Source organism: Rhamphochromis longiceps, linkage group LG7, assembly GCF_057381845.1.
Source record: "Rhamphochromis longiceps isolate RC_006_pf linkage group LG7, R_longiceps_female_GT1.1, whole genome shotgun sequence".
Classification (NCBI taxonomy): Eukaryota; Metazoa; Chordata; class Actinopteri; order Cichliformes; family Cichlidae; genus Rhamphochromis; species Rhamphochromis longiceps.
Window position 1 is genome coordinate 22855228 of NC_140563.1, and position 25144 is coordinate 22880371.

A 25144-nucleotide genomic window follows, 5' to 3' on the forward strand; every position below is an offset into this window, starting at 1 on the left:
TGTTACAGTTTTTTTTAATATTTTGAAAACAACAATAATAATTAGCATTTTAATCATGAAAAAAGTTAGAAACTGACACAACCAAAATGTTACAAATGCTACATAAAATTAAAGCCTTCATGAGTGACTCCATCACACACATTCACCTGACACAGAATCGTAGCTGATGTTTAGCTTCATTTTATCCTGCAGGCGACTATATGCAGTTAGGCTATGTCCGACTGATCTTATGATATAAGCGTCTTTTTAAGTACTGTGAGGGTTTTGAGGGAATCAAGACTTTGTTTATTGCTTCTTCCCATCTATTCTGTGTCTGTAAACCCTCTTCTATTCTTAACAATAGGATTTCACTATAAGTAGGTCTGGACAAGTTGAAGCTCACCTGTTCAAGCTGTAACTAATCATAGGACTAGCTTGGCCTATAAGGTGACACGGGATGAGCAGGCATGCTGGTATGTAAGGAGGAACAAGAAATAACACAAGCAATTTTTGGATAGCAGCCCAAGTTTGTGAAAGGCTGTTTTCGAAATCAAAAGTTGCTTGATTAGCAGTTTCAGGATGTTTTTGCAATGCTTTTCTGATGTACTTTACTAAGTTTAGGCATTCAGTACAGGCAGACGAAGCATAGCAGGCCGGAACATTTAAATTGAAATAACTCAGAGTATGTACACCACCTTATCGAGGTTTGTGTTTTCAGGCAATTGACAAAAGCTGACACACAATGCGATAATTTACGGGGGTAACAATGCTGTATTATGTATACCAGAGACACTTAAGACTGAAGTAACTGGGAAATGAATGCAGGCCAAATTTATGTGCTTGTGTTTAAGAGGGCGAGCAGCTCTAGAGCATGTTTGTCAAAGCCTTTGGATAAGGCTCCAAAATACTTGGCTCCTTTTCAAATGCCGGTTTGCTTGCTGATAATAGAGACAGATTTTGATGCTGCTGCCAGTTTGTTGTTATATAAAAAAGATACACGCTCAGATATGCAGAAAAAAAGCGTGCCACACAGGCGTCACTGAAGAAAAATACACAAATCCAAATGATTTATCGCCTGGATGCTATTAATTTAACCTATGGAGTCTTACTCAATAATTAATGTCTATTGGCATATGACCCTATATGCCATACAGTAAACAGCATGTCTCATAACTATGTATGAGATCTTTAGTTAGCTAATATATGGCTGAAAGGCTCAGAGACAAGCCCTGGGTCTTAATAAATCAGCCATATCTAATGAACCCCCTAATTGTGATTTACAGCCTGCATGCCCAGTGCTGTGATGGAGAGTAAAACAGCTGTACAGAGAGAGAGAGAGCGAGCGTACAGAGGACGAGAATCATCCAGTGGCACCAGGCAGAAAAGAAACTCTGCTGTATTAAAAACATTGCTCCCTTCCAGCAACTGTGAAATTCTTGTGTGGGTCCCGTGAGACCTTTGTCCAGATATGTTACTTAATGCGATAAAAATCAAGCAGCTGGACGAGTAACCGTCACATTCAAGTCCAACCACGAACTGAGAGCAAGCAGAGAGGGATATTTACACACTCGCATAAAGCGCTCCACCCAATCCAAGTTCTTTTTGTAAATTATTTTGATTCATTGCCCAGTGGTTATTTTGCTTTCCAGTGGAAGACGTGCTATAGCTCCTTCTTCTTCTTTGTGTCTTACTGCTATACTTGCCTTTTCCTGTCCATTGCAAACTAACTGAAAACATGCCTCGTGTTGCTTGTGTGCCAGAATGTTCATATCATCCACTAGTCAGATAAACAAATGTAAGATGGATTTCATTATATTATGCACAATCGATAGACTGTCCACAGCTGACATCAGTCTTTCTGGAACGATCAACTCCACCTTAGTATTAAATATTTGCCCTGTTTCAAGGACTTAAGTCATTGTGAACATCGACTGCTGTGATTGGCTAGATTAACAACCTAGTTTGAAGTTAGGCCTTGTGCACCATGAACAATGTATATTCTCTGCAAGGTAGGACAATGGATACTTTGTGTGGTTTAAAGAGGCTCTGATCTTGGAGCACGCACGCACACTTCTCGACACCCAAGGCTGTGGCTGTGTATAGTTTTATATGTGTTTTTACATTCTTCATATTCCAGACAAAAAAATGCACTGTGACCTATTCTGTTTTTATTGCCTGTTTTCTTCTAAACCAGCTACAGGGCTGTCTCTTCAGTATTTCATTTCTCTCTGCTACAGTATACAAGTGTTTATTGACTCATCCAAGGTATCAAATATTAACTATCACTTCATGCATAACTGTCATTTAAATAATTTCACACACACAATACACACATTGAAATATATATATATTTATATATATGTATCACCAATAATTTGCCTTCTTGACCTCTACAGTTACTGTTAAGTTTTTAATGTTCAATTTAACCATGAGGTTTTGCATATGTAGACAAAGTAGCCTTTCTTATGAAAAAACAGATGGCAAGCAAGTTTGAAAATGAATTTAGTAATTAAAAAAGTACATTTGAAAAATTTCCTTTTTTAAAATTTCCATTTTAATTTAAAAAGTGTTAATGTAAATAACTGAGGAAATGTTTTGTTGTTATTGCTGCTTTTTATTGTAAAACGAGCCACATTGTAAAATCAGTGTAAAAATGACACAATTGGACAAAGAAAAAAAAGGAATGAAACATTTAAAATATTCAAAAAGCAGCACTGAAACCTTCCCTGCTGGTACCTTCAGGGTTAATGTGAGGGAACACAAATGCACATAGAACAGACATCTGCAACAATGTTGCTGTAAAGCATGAGGAAGACACACAATGTATGCTTTAATCGGAAAGATAATTTCATAATATTAACTCCACTTTAGGAAAATGTAAAGATTTTATATTCTTGGATTTGCAGTTTCGGCTACATGCATCTATAAGCATCTGATACATTAAAAATGCAATCACGTTCCCACCATCTTTACTCCTTGCATGTTGCGTACATGTTAGCCACTATCAAAATGAAGTGAAGAAAAGCCCCATGTTCTTAGCAAAGATGACTTGGTAGGGCCATCTGTACACATTATGCATTTAAAATGGTTAATAATTGAATAAAACTATGTTTTTATTGACTGACTGAAAGTAGCATGCGCCTGAATAATGCATTCATTTCATGCTAACAAATCGTCAAAGCTCTTTCTCAGATAGGGAACAACGCTTATTGTCAGCGGATAGAGCAGCAACTGGGATTACAATGGGGACATGCAGTGAAACGACTTGTCAGTCCTAATCTAGGATTAGCAGGCTTTCGCGCCTCCCGGGTGCTCTAAAAGCCACCTGTTTGGACGCTCCTGCAGATGATGTGACACACTAGAGCTGCTTGTTTGATTCTAATTCTTTTGTTTGCATCAAAGTTTTAAAGGATTTTGGTTTTCCATTACAATGGCACGATCTAAGCATTTAAAGCATTGGACGCATTTAAAAAAATACTATTGCGGAAAATCTGCTCAAACGGAATTTGTCACTAATTGAGATCGTCCGGTCCTTTTTCAGAGCACTGTATCTGGGTATTAGCACTGATTATGTCTTTTCACCCTTGTGTTCAAAGATGCTATAAACATTTACTGTTTTTTAGGATTGCTGTGCTTTTTTTCCTAACGAAGAGCATTTTTCAGGATGTTTTTTCGGCACGTCATATCAGTGATGCGTTTCTGAGACCTGAATTCTTCTGGACCATTATATCCTCTTAAGTCAACAATTTATGAATTATAACTTTGAACAGGGTAAGCCAATGCAGTAAATTAGGACTGAAGAACACTGAACATGTCTGAGCGTGTCTGATGATTGTTCTCAAACTTAGCGAGACCCTCGAGTCCTAAAATTACTTATTAAAGCTTTTTTCTGCTGCTTGCCTCTGGGCTAATGTGATCACTCATGTGTGAGGGCAGCTGTTGTATTGCCACAAGCTTCTGTGATAACTTTGTACTGCCGCTGTCACCCTGAAATATACTTTTGAAACTTAATCCTCTGGAAAATGAACCCAATTTGATTGTTAATCTCCTTGATGTATTTGATTTAGTAAATATATTTGCATTCTTCTGAGATATTTTAACCGCACCCAGTTGCACCTGTGCAGAGTGAAACACTTTAATATTGACTCAGTTCTTAAGGATGAGTTCAAGTACAGTTAATGTCTTTCTCCCTGAAAAAGAAGGACTTTATGGTTTTGTCTTTATTCTTAAGATAATTGGATTCACCCTTCTTTACAGCTTCTCAGTGACTATATCGGAGGTCAAAGCACAGCAAGGCTTAAAACTTGTGCAACAAGCTTATTTGTGCATCACAGTGGAGTTATGTTCATTCCCAAAGGGGTCAAAGGTTTCTGGTGCCTTCCAGAGGTCAAAGGTAATTGCTTCAATTAGTGCCATCAGCTCACGCAGATATATACTGTAGCATAATACCTCACATAAGGTGTTTGTCATATGGCAAGCTGTGTGTGCTTTAAGCTGATACAAATCAAAGGTGTAAAGAGGTCAGCAGAAAGCGAGATCATAGACGAGCGCATGCTGGTGTAGACATTTAAACGAACGAGCAGAACAGAAACAAATGTGTGTTGGTTTTCAAGGGTCCTCAAGTAATTGCCATCATAATGTAAGCCTTGTTTCCACCCGACTATAAAATATGCTCGTTTATGAATGTTCAGTTTTATTAAAAGTTACATAATACTCAGACTCATAGTTTTGATTCAACTTTTGGATGTGGCCTTATATTTATTATGCATATGCATGCATATATTCACAAGAAATTACACCTTTGAGCACGATTAGCAATTAAAAACATACTTTACTTTGTATTCCTCACATTGTGCTTCATTAAACAGTCTGTTTCTTAATAGTTTTTGGAAGCTTCCAACTTATACAGATACCTTGTACTTCTATAATCCTTCAGTATTTGTTACTATAAATTTTTAGGTATAATTACGTCCGCTGTTTGACTTTGTTAATGCGACATATTATGAGGCATGCCTTAGAACAGAAAATATTCACACTGACCAGGGCTTCTAACTACTGTGAGCGAGGGGCTGCAGACAAACAGTCCCTTTGAGCCACTGAGTGTTGACTTTGGTTTTCAATGGTCTCTTCATTGGTTTACGCTGTATCGTTGCCATGAAGTAGATAAATGTATATGTGTACTGTATTTGTGTTACCTAGGGGTGTGTTCACATGCCAGGAAAAATAAAAAGCACAAGGGAGAGTGTTGGTCACTAAGGCCACTTCTGGATTTCTGGGGGTCTGCGGTTTTAGTCCGGCATCATCGAGGTACAGAGGCCGAACACACAGGCCCAGAGCATAATGAAGTGTGTTTACGCCCACTTGACAAACGATGCATTCATAATTTGGTAACCGTTCCACCGTTGGCTTTGATTAAGATTTTTACATCAGCAGGACTAATGGAGACATCAAACCCTGTGTTTGCTCCAGGTGTCCGTATGATGACAGATAAAATCCTTAAACTGCATTTTTTTCATGCTGGGGAGTATAAAAATATTTTCTTTCCACATTCTCATAAAGTAGGAAGGATTTCTTGTTTTGCTTTTTGTTTTGTAAATTGATACTTGGAAAAAAACAACAACAATTTTTTCCAAGTAAAATTTTATATCATTAACATGATTTTAAAATATATTGTATATAAACATATTGCACCTGATATGGTATGTTAATGCTAATTAAATGACAGAAATCCACCAAATCTTCTTTTTCTGTCTTTGTTTTTGTTTTACTGATTTTCAGTGGCTCATCTGACAGACTGAACATTTTATAGTTCTGATCTCACTGTGTGGAACCAGTTTAACATCGCCACCATATTACTGAAGGTACAAACTACACCTTATAACCAATCAGCAGTTAATAAGGCCGTCTCTCATGTAGAGAAATATGTTTGTTTGGTCTATTTCCAGACGTGATAGAAATAAAATGTTTTCTATGTAAGTTAGTTGGGCAGCATTATCCCCTGTGCCTGTGTGGGATTTCCCTGTGTTCTTTGTGTTCATTTGTGAAAGTGTGGAAATTCTGTGTTGGCACTGTTAAAAAAAACATTTATAACATTGCCTCCAAACTATTTCATATCTGGTATGTAAACTGTATACCAACATCTTCACCACTTGTGTTACACCAAGTTGTTAAACCAATTATATGAATAAACCTTCAACATGTTGTGTCTGTTGCAGACAAAAATTGACGTCATCTGCCCTCACAGAGGCAAATGACATTGTTTAAATAAAGTTAGAAATTTAAAAAAGCTTTCTTTCAACTATTAGATTATATTCTTACAGTTTAGAATCACACCAGTCTGTTAAATAAGAGCTAAACTTGTACTTTGTACCTTGCCTAAATGCTTCTTCTACCCTTCCCCTCTGAGTGCCTTGTGGTTGTAAATATTTTCTGACAGAGCCGCTCAGTGTAACATACTCGCACAATAAGTTCTATTTACCTGAGATTTGTGGAAGGATTTGGCTGTGATGGCTGATTGATGCAGACACTGCTGGGACCCAACAGTCATGCACAGCATCCGCCCACTGTATACCTTCTTTCATTGTTTCACCTAAGTCATGAAAAGGTCAGAGAATACCTGCCTTTGCGTGTGATACGAAACTACAGCAGTGAAATAGAACAGCTACTTGTTGGTTGCACAGCTACAGAGCTGCCTCTGTAAGTGAAATCCAATGAGCTGGAGTTTCAGAAAACAAAACTGCTTTTCTTGCTATTAAGCCAGTGATGAAATTGGCTGGTTTGGGGGGGTAACTGCTGCTGCTATTGAACTTTTCTATTTTGGGCAAAAGACCCATGATGAGAAATCTCTGGGAGAAAACAGGGCAGCAAGTGTGTGTTCACATTCCACATGTCTGACCTATGACAGTGCCCTCTGTTTGCAGCGCTCTGCGATGATCTAATGAGAGTCCAGACAGACATAAGATTTAGGAGTTGGGGGAGCTGCTCTCATCAAGTCCAGTTCTCCCTCTTTTTCTTTATTTATCCATTGAAAGAAACCACATCACCCATTCACACCTGTGAATTCTCAATGAACTTCATTGATGGTCACTAAACAATTCCTTACGTTTTCAGCAAAGCGAACGAACAAAATCAAGTATGTTTGGATATTGTTTGTTGTTCATGAATTTTAAGAAATTTTTCTGGTTCATATCAGCTCATTTTATATTACATCTACTTTTAATTTCATTATGAGAATGTTCTATTGGAAAGCCAATGCAGAATTTCATGTTGACGTATGCCAGATCAAAGAAACTGGAACTTAAGAAAACATCGGAAAATAGGAAAAAACGCTGCACAAGTGCACAAACACCTCACGAAATACGACCCAAGTGTTTCTGGAGAGACATAAATGTGACGAAAAAGTTGCAGAAATGACAAACTAACAGTAAACGGGTGATAAAAAACATGTATCTACAGTCTTATACGAAACACACATTACTGATATACTTTAGTTTCTGTCCCATTAACGTCTCCTCCAAAACACTTCTGCTGGGCTTTGTTGTGTTCTTGTATTTATTGTTGTAAACACCAGTCATAATGTACAACTTTTGAGAAACTTGAAATGCATGGCTTCTACAGTTTTCCATGCGTAATGGAGAACTTTTAATGACAGTGGCAGTGTGGTTTAATGCTCCAATAAAATGCTAAACATCATGGCTAAACTAGCCCACTGCTCTGCTCTTAGCATCAAGCACTTTTTTCTGCAAACGTCTCCCTGCGTTACTTTGTTGAGTTTAAAAGTGGCATATAATGTGTAGACATGCAAAATGGTATTGTGCGAATGCCATTGATAATGTCATCTTTCTTGCAGAGAAAGACTTGGAGATGGGCCTCAGTGTTCCATTTAAAATCTTCGGTTTGGTCTCTTTCACCTTATTTTCTTGTTGGGCCTGTCCAAAAGACTAACAATTCCAAGAAAAGTCCTTATTTTCTTTCTCCTGATTTTTTCTCCCTTTCTTCTTATTCTCTGTCTCTTTGGTATTTCCCACTTCCTTAGTTCTGTAAAGCTGGGACGGCTGGAGATTTTACACCCAATTGGTTGAGTTGGGGGCCTTTGTCGGAGCCCTTCTCCAGCTCCACAAGTGGCAGAAGGGACCTGGGTTCTGAATGGCGCTTTGTGTACTGTTTTTCTAAGAGGGGGCCCTCTCTCTCCCGCTCTCATCTGTCACAGGTCCCTCTCCGTCCACGCTCCACAATGCCTGATTGTTTCTGCCAAGTCGCCAGGTTCCAGGCCAGATCTGAACAACGCTTTCTTGCCAAATACCGACCCTGGTTTTCGTTTTTCTTCCACACACAAAGGGATTCTAAGTTACTGTCCACGTTTTAGAAGGAGACTTAGATAGCTGTCCACCACCAGCACTTTATTTGCCGAGTGCATTTGAGAGCTAAAGGTTGTAAAAATTTCCATCGACAGCAAAGGAAAGAAAGGACCATAAACCAAAAAGGAAAAATTGCTGGGCATACATTTATTGTGATTATTAAAGACAGTAGGTGAAAAACGTGCATATTACAAAGATTTAATAATGATGCTATTAACAGCTTGTTGGATTCCTGGAGTCACATTAAAAAACAAAAACAACAACAACCAAAGCAAACACGGAAAACAAAGCAGAAAAACTATAAATGCACGGGGATGAACAATTAAGACTTCTCATTCAACAGTGCATGCTCTGTTCAGTTATCAAACAGGCAATCTAACCAGTATCACTTTCCAAGAAACATCTTAGGCAGGAGAACCGTTTCCAGGGGAAAGTCTTGATGTTTTTCTAGATATCTGACAATATGAAAAGGCTTTGGGAGAGCCTCGGAGTGATGCCTGTGAAAATGAATTTGTTTTTCAGGTACTGGTGTAACATTACCATCACATTAGTGTTTCCTGAGAGGGCCTCGGCATAGGAAGACTTTCTTTTTTGTCCGTCTCACTGGGGGAAGGTTGTTTCTTTTCAGTCATAATAACTCAGTTTCTGCCTACGTGTCAGGCGACATTTTGTTAATGAGTCGTGTCGAGACCAAAAAAAAAAGCTTCTTCTTTAAATTAGGACACATAAATGTGCAGACGACTATGACCATACAGCTCAAAGACAACAAGGATTAGTTATTAGTTATAGAGCATAATTGATTTTTAACATATACTGTCATGTCCAGCTGTCTAACATGCCTAAAAAAATACACCTAACTCTCTAAGTCTCTTATTGTCTTTAGAAAACAGTGACACAAAGAAAAATGATCACATGTTTTTCTTTCATTCTGGCTTCATTATTCAACACTTTTCTTTCACTGTGATGGTTTTATTGCAAATATAAAAATGTGTTCATAGTTTCATAGTGTAGCTTTAGAAGGTAATGTGAAAAATGTAAAAAATCAGCCACATTTCTGTCATGCACTAAAAGAATCTTTTTTTTTTTTTTTTTGGTATAGCATGCTACTCCGAAATACACCGTTTTCTAATCACAAAAGACCTGCTTGCCATGCTTACCAATAAACCCTTGTACTGTTGCATGGAGAAACCCAATCACTGGCAGTTAAGAGTCTGGGCATTCCTGGCCATATGAGACACCAGTTCCAAGAAACTAAGTCTTAAGCTCCCTCATAAACACAGCACCAGCAATATTGTCAGCTAAATATAGGCTGTCTTCTGTATTCTCCTTCCCCAGTTGCCCATCGCTGTCTCATCGCTCCAGTTTGGATAACCTGAGTTGATCGTGGATTATGGTTTGCTGTTTGTTGGTTGTCTGGGCTCTTACACTCATATCGCTGTGTAATACAACGAAGGCCTGAGAAATTCAAACCCCGCACTCTTCTACTAAATTTAAATCTGGCTGTGAATGGATGGCACTGCTGGCCAGTTGTAAAAACGAATAAAAACCTGTACTTTGAAACTTGGATGACTTGTAAAGAAGGCTCGTTAGACTTACTTAAAATTGGGTTTGAAAGCTTGAAAAAAAAAATCACCTGGATTAACCTACATGCATCAAATAAACTGCATTTCATTACTGCAGTAAAAACTGCAATAATAAGGTTCAGTAAAGTAAAAAGTAACAAGAAAAAAGCAACATAAATGAGAACAGGTATAGAATTTCTCAGTAAAATTGGTTACATTGTATTTCTGATGGGTTTCAGTCTATAGGACTATCATGGACTATTAATGGTTATTAACATTTTCAGGTCTCACTTTTCACAGCATGCCACTATCCACCCTCCTCTAATTTTTCCTGCATCGCAGAGTCGGTGGAAGCTGCGTTCCACCAGAGGTAGTAAGAGACAACATGCACTGAACATTACGACCCTCGCATTCACTGAGCAAATCACTCAGCTATACTGTACACACAAATGGACACACAGCAGTTCTCAAATAATCAGTCTGGACCTGCGCTGGAACTGAGCTTCCCATTCCTGTCCTCTCTATCCTTTTTCCGGTCTTTGCATTTTTATTTTTTATTTTTTTGCTCCCTCGATTCATTTCACTCTTTATTAACTGCTTCTATCTATTAAATACTTTTTCATCTTCTTCTCCCTCCTCGTGCATTCAGACTGCACCCCCGCTCCGCCCTTTCAGACATTTGACTGAGGGTCAGATATAACACTTAAGAGCACCCAGGAGGCTGCGTATATCAGAGAGACAGCCTGCTCTGACTTACTGAGCAGCCGATGCTGAAGTAGTAATCAGTTTTTCACTGAAGCTGTGTGTATGCATTTGCGTGCATGTGTGTGGAAGGGTGGGTGGCACCGGCTATAGTAATCACAGCAAAAGCAGCTCAGAGCAGGCTGATCCATCAGTTGTCACCTAACAGTTTAGCTTAGATTTGTGTTTATTAATGTAGAATTGTTTATGTATTTAGTGTATTTGCGCTTGTGTGTACTCGTATATATGTTGAGGACAAGTGAGCCCGTGTTTAGATTAGACCTCCTTTCGTCTAAGCCCGTAGGAAGGCAGGGTTTAGCTGTGGTCAGCAAATGTCCTCACAAGTAAAGTCAAATGAAAGGAAATCATTACAGAAAATGATGCATTAGCCTGGCGACTCAGTCTGAGACTAATATTAGAAAAAAGTGAGATTTTTCCACTTAAACTCGGCAGCCTATAGCGTCTGCTTTTGTAACAGCTCCGAGGTGATGAGAGGCCTTGATGCTGCATAATAGATTAATAGATTATCCCCACGAGAGTGGATTTGTGTGTGTTTGCACGCTTGATGTACATTCAGGATGAAAATATGTGAGTCGCGCTGCATGAGTGCCTGAGTAAAAACCAAAAATATGATATGTACTTTAAATTGTTTGTGTGTGACTAAACCATAATTACATGTTTCACATTCATGTCTCTGCATTTAAATAAAGTTGTGGCTTTGAATTATCGATTCAAATGCATGGTTGTGAAATCATCCAACAGTGTTTTGTGGCTTTTTTTGTGCAGTCAGTGGTGGAAAAAAATAAAATCTAAAATTATTTAACACACTAAAAGTAGAAAACTGCATTTTTGGCACAGTTTGATACTGATGATACTGCTAATTTACACGAACTAACCTCCAGCACTTAAGAAGAGTCCAATCGTGATAATATTGTTATGAAAAGAATGTCTGTCAAAACAAAATGTAACAAAACACTTTGTGTCTTTTGTTTTGGAGCATTGCTCTATTTTCCCGTGCTGGTGTGTCATTGTTTGCAGTTTTCCACAGAAAATGCATCACGGTTTCCAGGAAGGTTTTGGCTTTAGTCTGGCTGGTGACAAATATCTTTTAGTCTTTATCATTGTGAGAACAGCAGCACTAGTCGGCAGCTGTTCATGTGTCACTTCAGTGAGCATCCATCCTGGTAGACATAACTGTAGTTCATAAACCAAAGTTAAACCCTTAATTTTTTTTCCTTCCCAGAATGATGTCTTCCATGCGAGCAACGCCTCCCTTTCATCCACCGCCCGAGGAAGCAGAAGTGATTGGTCAGGACAGTGCAGGCTGGGTTGGTGATGAGCACGACGGCCCAAAGGAGACGGTGTCGCCTTCTTTGCATGACCAGTCCCACCCAGATGAACTGCAGCCAATCAGAGAGAAACCAACAGACGCTGAGTGGGAGAGTGTCAGTCCTGCTGTGATGGTGAGAAGTGAATTAGGCTAAGAGCTTAGAAACTGACCATAATACTATAACTCAGATTCACACAAATGTGGGTGTGTGCACAGAGTACACACTCGGGGCTCACAAATCATAAAACACCTGTGAGATGCAGGAATACATAGGGTGTGCAAATTCTCATGCCTAATGATATCTTTGCACTATTGAGTGAGCACAAGGTGTAGTGGACACACACACAGACACACACGCATGCACCGGTAGTTCTTTCTGACCTGTGTGCTACAGGCAGTGCTGCAGGCAGCCCAGTGAGGGATCTCGTTTAGAGAGTTATACCCCTGGCCTCCTCTCATCTCCACAGCCTGCTTTGGTGTGTGTGTTTGTATGTGTGTTTGAGTGTGTCTGTTAAGGTGTTAGTTACTTGGCTTCAGGTTCTGTGGGTCCCTAATGGACAAAATGTGTTTGGCTTCACCCTCTGAGGAAAGGGGAAAGTTTCCTCTGGTATCATTGTTGTGGTAGAGTTGAATATTTTGGTGAAAAATGTCCCATTTTTTAAAATTACTTGCGTTACTGAATCATGATTATGGCTCTTTAGATATTTTGAAATTGTTACTCAGTTATACTGACCCATGCCCAGTGCACAATAAGAGCTGTAAATGCAGTAATTCATTAACAACAATATTCAAAAACCTGACTTAACATCGGTATCAGACTTCAAAGTTGCCTGAAGGCAAAACTTTTCATGAATATTTGAATTTTCACTCTATATTTTTTCCTTTTTTCTCTCTATTATTTATCTCCAACTTACACACTCACATGTGTAACCATTGTCCCTCATGGACCAGCACAGGACACTGGTGAAAACCTATAACGAAATAATCTTTTCAAGTGTTCAGAAAGAGGACAGGTGGTGCTGGGCCAGAAAGTAACAAAGTGCAATGTTTCAAACTGTAAAAAGTCATAAGGTAAAGCTGCAACACTGCCCAAAGCAGCCACTGACCAGTGAAACATGGGAGGTCCTTGTGCTGTGGACAGAGAAGGGTAAACGACCCTTCTTAACTTCATTGCCTCACCAGCCTCCAACAGTGAGGGTCAACTTAAAACAAAACTTTGTGATTCAAGTTTCTGATCTGAGAATCAAACATTACAGCTTGCACCACCCTGCTTGTATAACTCTTGAGCAGACCTGGAAAAAAAAGCCAACACACCTGAACAATCTGTGAGTGACACACTATCTCGTAATCCTCATTACAGAGGCATCTTCCGCTTAAAGACAAAGTGCACAACAGAGCCTCCTGGAGCCATTTCAAGGGCATCTTAAGATCCCGCTGTTAGCCAAAGCCCCTTGTCTTTGAAACATAAGCCTCCTAAAGTTCTTGGAGATCCCCCCACTCTGTAAGGGGAGGAGAAAGTATCCAGAAATAACCCCAGTGTTAGAGCACCTGTGCTAAAGTGTCGGATGTTGTGTGGGACAATGTGGTCATCCTGAAGGGCTTATCTTTAGATAATTATAGACTCCTTGTGCCTCTTGCTTAACTCATAACCCTGCAGAGCAGACAACAGTGGGACACACACGCTGGGGTCATCCACCATAAACAACAAAAACCCATCAGATATAACGTTAGCTCAGCACTCAGTCACCTCCGACCCAGAGGGTGTCCATATTGTTGCTGGGGACTTCAATAAGGCATGTTTGAAATCTGTGCTCTCCAAATTCCACCAAAATGTTAAGTGTCCTACCAGGGGGGACAGTACACTGGACCATGTGTACAGTAATATCAAGCATGGCTACAGAGTGACAGCCTAGGACAGTCTGACCACCTCTCTCTGCTCCGCACCCCTGCCTACATCCCCCTCAGGAAACAAACTCCTCCAAGCACCCAGGTCATTAAAACATTGCCAGATGATGCTCTTCTCCAGCTACGGGACTGTTTTGATCTGGTCCATGGTCAATCTTAGACCAGCAGGACCTAGAGACCTTCACTCAGTCTGTCCCTTTCTACATTAAGTGCTATGTAGAGAATGTGACACTGGACAGGAGGGACATCAAACAGGTCAAGAAGGCCTACAGGAGGAGGATAGAGGGCTTCCTCCAAGTGTGGAGAGCCATCCATGCCCTCACCAACTACAAAGGCCAGAGCCCCCAACCCCCTGACAGCAGCCTCAAATTTGCAAAGGAGCTCAACACCTTTGCTCAGTTTGAGGCCACCCCTTCCTCGCACCCCCTGTGCTCCACGAAGGATGCCATCACCATCACCCTTCACAGAGCACTGAGCTGTCTGGAGAACAGGAAGAGCTTGATGAGGATGCTCTTTGTGGACTACAGTTATGTGTTCAACACCATAATACCAGACATCCTCACTACCAAACTGGACCACCTAAAGGTCCCCCCTGCATACATATGACTGTACACCAACCTACCCAATCAGCGTCAAGTATGTCGATGACACCACAGTGGTAAAGTAGGCCCAACAGTGGCTGCGCTTCCTCTGTGTCCTGAAGAAGAATAACCTGGACCAGAAGCTGCTGCTGGCCTTCTACCCCTCTTCAGTGGAGTGTGTGCTCTCCTACTGGTGCTGGGTATGCAGGGGCCACTACTAAGAACAGGAAGCCTTCTCAGAGGGTAATCAACACCACCCAAAAAAATAATTGGCTGTCCTCTGCCACCCCTGGAGGCCATCGCCAGCTCCTCCTGTCTCAGGAAAACCAGGGCCCTATTCTATTCTATTCTATTCTATTCTATTCTATTCTATTCTATTCATTATCAAAAGGTCTGATTTTTGTCACCTTGACCAAAACAGGAATTAATTCTTATTCTAAAGAGAGGTATAAAACAATCATATGCATCACCCGAGATGTCTGTGTGTGACTGTAGGGTTAAACCTCGATGTGTAATTAATGAATATATTATGAATCTATTAAAGACACAAATCAAGGTTTTTCTCAGACTACTATAACACTTTACTGGCTTTAAATTATTCCACAAATCCACTTCCACCAGCACCAGATTGCATGTCTCTGTGGTCATGCTGCTCCTTACGTGTAAGCACCCTCAACTGAAAAAACACTTGCCAGGCTTGGCCTTCTCACAGTGTGTCTCAGTGGATTATACACACGTGACCCTGGCAGTATAAAGATATGTAATGGAGTATCACCATGTTGTTTTTGATGACAGATAGATCAAGTACTGTGCTCGTCATGTTCTGTCAGTTGCAAAATGCAATCCTAAGTCTGATATTTGGCATGTAGCACCAGCTGACCCATGCCCAGGCAAAGCGCAGTAGAGCAAATAAAGTACAGGCTCACTCCCAAATAGTACTACAGGGATACATTAAAGAGCTTTGGGATGCATTTGTCTGAGCTGTGTTAAAAATAAACTGTTGCATGAATTGAAATGCTCTCTCACAGATATGCAGTACTTAATTACTTTCTATGGCTCGTGGGTTTGAACTCTCATTTTCTATTTCTTCCAAGGACAATGAAAGCAGTAAAGGTGGCTCAGTCTACTCTTACCGGACTACCTCTACCTCTCCAACCAAGCCAGAGGAGTGTCCAAGGGATCGCGGGGAGCCTGTGATTGGCCTCGCCTTTGGGACGCCAGAGCGCCGCAAAGGGAGCCTGGCAGACGTGGTGGACACACTGAAACAGAAGAAGCTCGTGGAGCTGACCAAGACAGAGCAAGACGGTAAGAAAAAGGTCTTCAGTGTACATGTGTGTTTATGTGTGTGTGTATGTTTTATCACCAGTGGACCTGAATCTTTACATTTCAGGCTAGCCTTTTATTCGAAGCTGCAGGCTGTGGAGTAACACTGCTCTTCCACTTATAAACATTCAGTTTAGCTAACTTGAAGATAACTTTATACATCTAAGAAACAGCGCTGCTTTGGGTGGGTTTTTTGGTTTCACCTGAAGGGCTTTGGGGGAATTTTAGTAGCTTAAATGAGTTAGAGAAATGGTCTAAACACATAGTGGAACATTTTTTTTATTTATTTCAAACAAATTTTCCATATTGTCCATTTTCTAGTCCTACAATTGGTGAACTGTTTGTCTTCCATTAAAATAGATTTTAAAACTTTAGCAAAGGTCCTCATTTGTTGCAGGGTTAAGAGCTATCTAGATGAGTGAATATATCACAGTGATACATTAACACACTGCAGGACTGCATCTTCATTCTAGCTTTTCACAGAAGTGATGCAGTTTTTACTCAGTTTCCCTTCCACATAAAGCAACAACAACCTTTGCTCACCATTTTGTTCTCTTTTTTTCTGAAAACTTCCTCTCCAGAAGATCTTTGAACGTCTAAAATTACAACTGACAGATCCCTCACTCGTTAGATCACAGTATCAATCAGTGAAAACACAGGTTTCCCTTTCTCCGCTGCTCCTCTGATCTACACCTCCAACACGGGAAAGGGTTGGAGTCTCCCAGCGTGCCTCAGCTTGCCCTTTTCCTCCCCAAAGCAAACCAGATCTAAAACCATCTAACACCCCTCTTTACTATTATGTGCACATAGTAATCGCGATAATATCAGAGGAGTGCTTGATCTCTCTCATTTAGAGGTTTCACTTTGTTATTGATACAGTAAAATGGGCCAGATTGGATGGCCTGAGGCGTTATACAGTCCACGGTGTCTTAAGCTCCAAGACAGGAAGCTTTGCCTCTCATATTCTGCTCTCATATTCAGCAGCAGAAAACACACACTCACATCTGTGAGTGTGTGTTTTCAAAAGTGTTGTGACACCTTCCTTTCAAATCAAAGAGGACACAAGTGGATAAAAATGCTAGGTGCCCACCTTTAAATGTGGCTCTTTTTGATTTCAGAACCACATGTATACTTCTGATCAACAATACCCAACCTTGCTTACTGTACAATGACGTTGGCCATTTTTAATTCGTTTTGAAGTTTTCTAAACTTAAATTCCTGTTTACTGCGTGTAGTGATTGTGCAGCAACACAACAGACTTTCAGTAAACATAGGTCTTCATTGAGTTTGCTTAGGTTCCCCTTTTTTCCTCTTAATTACTTTTCATATCCCTTGTATGAGAGGAATATGAGCATGGTGTGCTGCATTCTGAAGCCGATATTCTTGATGTTGTGATCAAGTGGCTCTTGGCCCCTCTTGAAGTGTTTTTGTATGTTTAATTGCAACCACTTCCACCCCTTTTCAGCTTAGAGAAATATAACAATATTAAAAAAGTAAAGTCTGTTTGATCTTATATTAGTAGTATACAAAGAGACCTTTTACTACAGATGAGTGATTCAGGGCGACAGCTAATAATAGCATGATTAAATGATAAATAATTTACATGTTTTTTAGTTAGCAATAAATGAAATGGTGATTAATTGACAATAACTGGTTTGGAAACTATCTTGTAAAGGTGAGACTGATGCTTTTTAAACTTTATACATGGTTGTTTACTACTGTGCAGATCATCTGTAAAAACATTGGGATGACTAGTACCATGATGAAAGGCACGTCTAAAATGATGTTTAAAGTATGCAGTTGGTGTGATGAAACTTACAAGACGGATCCTGGAGCTCACAGTCCACTTCCTGTTCATGAACTGTGTAGCTTTGTTACTCGTTTGCTTTCTCTCAGTGTTTGGGTTGGTTTAAACACCAGGACTGCTGACGTACATTTACAAGATCAGGATCTGAGTTAGTCTTGCTTTCACAACAATAGTCTTGCATGTTGAAAAATGAAACTCCCAGTGTGTTAAAATGTGAAAAACAAAATGGGTCCTGGCCAAGTGTCCATATGTGATGAGATGATGTAATAGGTGATAAGAGCACCATTGTGTGTATCTCTGATAGACCAGGCACTTCAACAAAACAGCAGTATGGACTTTTTGATGTTGCGACTGAGGACAAGTTTACTGATTGGTAAAAAAACCCCAAAACTTGATCACAAAACAAAAATAACATTTCCTCATCATTAAGAAATACACATTGCGGTTTAGTGTAATTATTTCTACCTCTATGATGCAATTCCATCCATTCGTCCATCATTTTCCTAACTACTTATTCAGTTCAGGGTTGTGGGGCAGCTGGATCTCTCATATGGCGAGGAACAGGATACATCCTGGGCAGGTCAGCAGCATCATCACAGGGTCATGATGCGATGCATAATATACTGTTGATAAATTCAATACTTTATGCTCCATGAAATATGACAAGGAAATGTAATTATTTATGATTATTAAACATTGCTAATAATTATATCATTGTTTGTAACATAAAAAGGCTAGTTTAATTAACATCATCAACAATGATGGTTAACTATGGAAGCAATGCTTATGCTAAAAGATACAGTAATACTAGTAACAGTAAGAATAGCAGTGATGTTTCAAAATCACTTTGATATTAAGCATCTCGTTCTTTGCTAATTATCCGCAGTACTAGCACTGATCATGCTGCACACACTTACACAAAAACAAACAAGGTAAACGTGTGCAGTATAACCAGGCACACTGAATCATACAGGGCTTGCTTGAATAGTAATTGTGTTTCAGGGCCTTGTAATCATTCATGCGAATTGCTGTGATCCTTGTAGAAGCATTGTAAAAATGTCTTTCATCCAGCGCTTTGGTAATGCTTAGCTGCGGAGACTGACGGGTACTTCTGCTTTTTTTTTTCTTAATGAATTTAGTCAAAAATGAGGTGATTGATAGAGGCTGAATGCTTCATCGAGTGAGCTTTCAAACCCGATGAGCAATAACGCTCCACATCCTTTTTCTTTTTTCCCCCTCATTTGTTAATTTGCTTGAATACTGCCTCCTATTTTAATTGCCTCTTTCTCTTCTCTAGTTGATTATTGTCTTTTTCCATTTATCTTTTCAGTTCATCTTCTTTCTATCCTTCAACTCCTGGAGCATTTCAAATCACTTCTAGCACATTTTTTAAAAATACTTTTGCAAGAGGCAACCTTGCTCACATCCTAAAATAAATCTTCGTTTGTGTCACTGGTGAGGACGAGGGATTCCAAATGCATAAGCTGTCTGATTTGTTTGTTTTGTTAAAAGAATGTAAAGCAGAAAGGAGTGCAAGGCCATTGTGGTGAATAGACCTATATACTGAGGTCTTGTGTGGAGTAGATCAGAGATAATTTTTTGCGTTATTGTATAATTCAAATATTCAGGAATTCTGCATTTGAGCCAAGTCTTTTTTTTCCCCTGGCTCTTTAGTCGCGTGTGTTAACTTTGACTCACACTTAAAATGGAGTTTGTTCAGAATGCTCTTACGGCACCAGCAGATTTGATCATCGCCACTCAAATGGGAAGCACATTAAGCTCTGAACAATACTGCCCCTCACCTTGTCCTCTGCCTCCTGCTGCTAAGGGCTCAGTCAGCTGAGCTCTCCCAAGTTAGATTGGCTGTGTGATCAAATGGAACAGACCCTATCCAACCACCGAGCACTCACTTAGCCTAACGTGGCTGACCCCTATGCACTGTGGCCCGGAGCTAAAGTGTGGATGATGTCGCTGTTAGCCCTCGTGCTGCGCTTACCCCCTGTCGGCACGCTGTTAGCAGTCTGCTTCTCAGAGGTGCCCTAAGTGCCTGTGACAGCTCTACTGAATAGACATGGCCTCGCTTTGCTATGCGTGACTTTATTTATTTATTTATTTATATCTTCACACAAAGACAGCCTCAGCTTTTAAAAGCTTTATCAAGAAGCCTTTAAGACTGTGTCAGGTAGCAGTATTTCCACACAGCTAAGCTGCTGAAAATGCATCATTTTCAACTAGACTCTCACAACATGGGAGCCAAGAGGGTGAAGGTCTGGTGTTTTCTGGAGAATTTTGTATTTATGCTGAATTGTGCCTGTCTTATGTGAAGATTTAGCTACAAAAGCTTTCTGCATACAAAAGGGTTTCTCTATACCGTTAGAGCACTTATTAGACTAGTAGGCTGGTTGCTGAATAAAATGTTCACGGCCAGGGTGACGGAAGATCAGAATTAAACAAACAAACAGAAAAAAGCAGGTCCTAGATTTGTTGTTGAATGGAAATACTCCATCCTCAGTCGCTTTGCAGCTAAAAATAAGAGATGGAGAGGTTGGGAAATAAAAGCTTGGAATAAACAATTACGGTAATGACCCAGACAATTCTCTGTCTCTGAACACTGATACATCCTTTCTCTTAGCCATTATTAATCTGAATTCACCTCATCTCCTTGAGGCCTCTTTACAAAAAGGGAAACAACACTCAGAAGTGGACACATTTAACTGAATGCCAAACCCAGCCATTCTGGGCTACTGCCTGGCAGACATTAAACCCATTCAAGTGTGCAATGAAGTTCCCTTCGTTTTGATGAGTGAATTATGATTATCTGTATTGTCATGCCTCCCGGGGGCAGTGTTGGAGTCTGGCATGGGGAAAGTGCCCTGGTGCCAACTTAGTCAGGCATCTAAATGTGCCTACTGCAGCTTTGGTGCCTGGCAAACACTTAACATCACTCTAATCCCTGCTTACACTTGAGCCTGTATGAATTACTGTACAATCCATGTCTTTCATTTGCAAATGAGATCAGGTCCAATTACGGCAACACTGCACTACTCCGGAGCGGTTACAAAACAGACACCTGTGTGACTAATTTATTACCCGACCCGAACTGGAGTTGAATTTAGCAACAAAAGATTCAATTCAATTCAGTTGTATTTATATAGTGCCAAATGACAACAGCAGTTGCCTCAAGGTGCTTTGTATCGTAAGGTAAAGACCCTATAATAATACAGAGACAAGTCCAACAATCAAATGACCCCCGATGAGCAAGAACGTGGCAACGGTGGGAAGGAAAAACTCCCTTTTAACAGGAAGAAATCTCTGGCAGAACCAGGTTCAGGGAGGGGCGGGGCCATCTGCTGTGAAAATGCATTTAACATGCTCCATTAGGGCAGCATGTCCATACTATATTTGCATCCATGCAGTTTAACAAAGAAAAACACCAGATGTAGCCAATACCTCAAGGTACACATTTAGCTTTCATGTAAACTCTGAGCCTGTTTGGTACTGACTGGTGGTGCAGTTTCAGATTTGCCACTAACTGCCCCTCACATCATATGGAAATGGGCAAAAGCATAACATCCAAACTAACATTAGTGGTAAGATGATGATGCATTTCTACGATCCAACAAATCTGTCTTTCTTTTTGTGAGTCACTGTGTCTGCCTCCATTGATTTATTTCTGTGGAGCCGGAACTTCCTCGAGTCTTTTTTTCTGGTTCGTTGTCCTGTTTCGGCTTTGAATGCGTTATATCATCGGTCCCCAACCTTTTTTACACCACGGACCGGTTTATGCCCGACATTATTTTCATGGACCGGCCTTTAAGATGTCGCGGATAAATACAACAAAATAAAACTAGTACCGGTACCAAAAAAAGAAGATTTATTCATAACACACGTGAAAAGACCCAGGAAAACCGAGTTAACGATAAAAACGACAACAAAATAACGCTGAAAACCCATAAAAACCCTGAAAACTATACATTTCACATCTGAGCCTCAACTCTCGCGGCCCGGTACCAAACGACTCACGGACCGGTACCGGTCCGAGGCCCGGGTGTTGGGGACCGCTGTGTTATATGACTTGCTTCATCAGAGAGTTCTACATTTGTGCATGCACTCGTCTCTCTCCGGTTTGAAATGACAGCAGCGTAATGGGAAAAATGTGATGTCACAGAGTGCACCAATCAAAGCTTTGCACTATCAGTCAAATTATGAATAAACCGCAACCACACATTCCTGATAAAGCAGGACAGCTGTGGTTTTTAAGTGTTAAACTTCTAAAATTGACAGCGAATTGGATAAAGAACTCAGTGTGGCTAATTTCATGTGAAAAACTGGTTTAAACCCAAGTTTACAGAAGGGCTTAAAACCTTTTACACAAAAATAAATAGTCAAAGCCACTGTATGTTAATTAGACATAGTAAAAACAGCAAACTCTGACCTACATGCAAAGTGTAATCAGTACACAAAAAAACATTACTTTATCTTCCACGCATACACAGTGACATCAACATTTGCAGCTCTTTTGAAGCTGCACTTTTAGTAGCCTTGTTCTGTGTGCTTAAGCCTATGTTGTCCACTTTGGAGGTGTCTGCACTATGTCTTGTGCTGAGGCCAGACCAGAGCTGGACACTCAATCACCAATATAATGGCATCCCCAGCTGGAAGAGGAGGTCAGAGCAAGGTCAAACCTTCACTTAACCCCGTTTTTCTGTGACAATAGAAACATTCTGCCTTGGTTCTTTCTGACTGCTGAAAGATGTTTCAACATCTCTGTTGTTACAGCCACTCGAACTGTGCAGCACGCACTCCTCCACCCGAGGGAGAGTGTGCGCTCTGACTATTGGGCATTTTGGGAGTGCTATAATGTTCAATAAAACATTCCCTCTGAGATTTCACTTGTAACTATAATGAATGAATCTTTGATCTTATTAGCAGTTTAGGTGCTACCCTTGCTCGTCAGCAATACTGTGTGAAGGTTAAATACTCTGTATGTTCCGTCAGCTAAGCTGCAGAAGAAGCAATGGTGACTGAACTTTGAGCGTGAGCCCTGTGAGCCAGTGCCCCATGTGCCTCATCTGTGTGTGTGTGTGTGTGTGTGTGTGTGTGTGTGTGTGTGTGTGTTTGTGTGTGTGTGTGAAGGCTTATGGATTCATACACTCAGGTGGAAGTAGTGATGACAGCTTAACAAGCAAGCTGGGCTGGCCCTGAGAGTTAAGCTTATTAGCTAATTAACAAAGCCTTGGCTCTGGCACCATGTTTGCCTTCCTCTATGGGATTGGCAGCTTGAGATGTGATTGTGTGCAGGTAGAGGCTTTGTTTGTGCATATGTGCATGTAGCTCAGCTTTCCACACCAATAAACATCTCATCTGAACTCGCCATATTATAGCCAATGGCCAGCATTTGTGAAAAGGCTAGATTTTTATTGAAAATTCAGTAAACGTCATTCTTTAATCTTGAACTTGATCTCCTTTTACATATCGCTGTGTTTCCTGGTCAGTACGTCCTTGTTTCTGGCAACAGGCTGACTCCCCCTGGACTTCTTGTGGTTGGGTTAAATCTATTCGTCTGTAATTGATAGGGATCTCTTTACTAATGATCAGGCACAGCCTGTGAGTCTTGAGTGCAAATACAGTCAGTGGGATATGCCCAGTAGCCCTCTCCTGCTCACTTTGGCTGTAGGCCAGCCAACATATGGTATGAACGCATGCAATGTGGTTTGTCGGAACAGTTTTGAACGTTGTCCAAAAGAATCAGGTTAAATTGCAATTTTCCCAAGTCCTCCTTTTTTACTAGGATTTCAGCAAAGTGCCAATTTGATCCTGATAATTTGGTGAAGGCCAGCATGATATAACCGTAATGGAAAAAAATACCGACTGTGTCACAGCCAAGATAAATTGAGGCCTGTGGAGCATGTTTGACGTGGCTTCTCAAAGATGTGGACTGTGCACTGCGTTACAAACTGCGATGGAAATTGTTTGTCTCGACTAAACCGTCACACACACATTAATATGCGGGATACTGCGTTTCCAGTCTGATTTGTATTTGAATGCTATTTTCTTCTTAAACAAAAATGATCTAATCTATTAATTTTGCTTGTTTATAACACAGTTTTTGTGTAAAATCAGACTGACTTTAAAAAAAAATTTCATTTCAATTTCTGTCATTTTCCTTAGAATGAATTCATATTCTGAACTCTGTGCTCTGCTTTAAACCACAGACATATTAGACATTTTCCAAAGAACATTTATGGAAAAAAATTCAAATAAGGCTGACTATGAAATTAAATGTTTTTAATTATTTTAATGCAGAGGGATTCATCACTCTTAGAAACCAGCCACTATTTTCACAGCAAAATTTTTATGGCAGTGTTAACCCTGAATGTGTGTTAAAACTGCGTGCTGATAGTACCTCTTAAGAGGTATGTCTGATCATTTCTCCTGTCATTGATGTTTTGAGGAGCAGCTGCATTACATGCATATGCAGTCCTTTCCCCCCTTTTTTATTGTTTTTGTGATGCGACAGTATCTGCTTGGGGCAGGTGGGTATGGTTTGGAGTTCTGACGGCTCTGTTGGATTCACTTGCCTTTTCTTCTCTTTGGTTTGCTGTGAAATAAATGAGGACGTAGCCCAGACTCAATGTCAGCTCCCGGAGCCCCCTCTCTCTCCACCAAAACCACAGGCCCCACCCAAACCAGCTCCCGTGGGGGCCCGACCCAAAACAGCACTTCTATTGTGCCTGAACAACACATCTTTCTGTGTGTATACATTTGTTCATGTCTGTGTGTGTGTGTGCTAGCAGGGATAAGATTTCATATATTAAATCTAAAGTGGAGCCAGAAGCTTGGGCCTTCAGTGGGAGACTGTGGCACCCACGGTGTGGGACGGAGAGATTTCGCAGGTCTTTCCTCCCCACTGCTGTCAGACTCCACAACAAAGACTTTAACTGAACAAACACACACATCCACACATGTGCAATAACACTAAGTGCAATAATCTTTTCTGGCATCGTTGTATTTTTACTCAGTTGTATATAGCATTCGTATTCTATTTTTATCTTATTGTATATTTTTATTCTATTTTATTCTACTGTATATAGTATATTATTTTATTCTATTCTGTACAGCTGTGTACTGTATTTATTCTTGTTGTATTCTAATTTTTGCCTCATAACTTTTGCACTGTCCACTTCCTGCTGTGACAAAACAAATTTCTCACGTGTGGGACTAATAAAGGTTATCTTATCTTATCTTATCTTATCTTGAACTGATCTTTTGGGACTGTGTGTTTGACAAAGAAGCAATTTTGTTGCCTGGATATAAGTGCCCTCATTTTCAAATTTCTTTTGTTTATTTAAAAAAATACAGATCTAAATTTCTTGTTAACCAAAGTCCTATTAAGTGTGGTCAAGCCCAGCTATTTTGTTTATAACTCGTTCTTTTTCTTTCTTTTATCCGCAGAACTTGATGTTACAAACTTTTCAGTCAATGCAGTTTAAATTAAAGCAGGTCACAGATTTATTTAAATGTACAAAATTGTGTAGTTAAATCCAAAGCTCTGGCGT

At 40.1% G+C, this 25144-nt stretch overlaps 1 protein-coding gene across 7 annotated transcripts in view; it reads left to right on the top strand.

Moving 5' to 3' along the window:
- Positions 1-25144, top strand: part of LOC146665305 (transcription factor SOX-6-like) — a 104512-nt gene that overhangs the window by 21183 nt on the left and 58185 nt on the right. For all 7 annotated transcript variants that reach the window (XM_085412903.1, XM_085412899.1, XM_085412900.1 and 4 more), the window contains 2 exons: positions 11883-12102; positions 15550-15760. In XM_085412903.1, the coding sequence (XP_085269029.1) occupies positions 11884-12102; positions 15550-15760 (430 nt within the window). In that variant the 5' untranslated portion in view covers position 11883. The remainder of the gene's footprint in view (positions 1-11882; positions 12103-15549; positions 15761-25144) is intronic.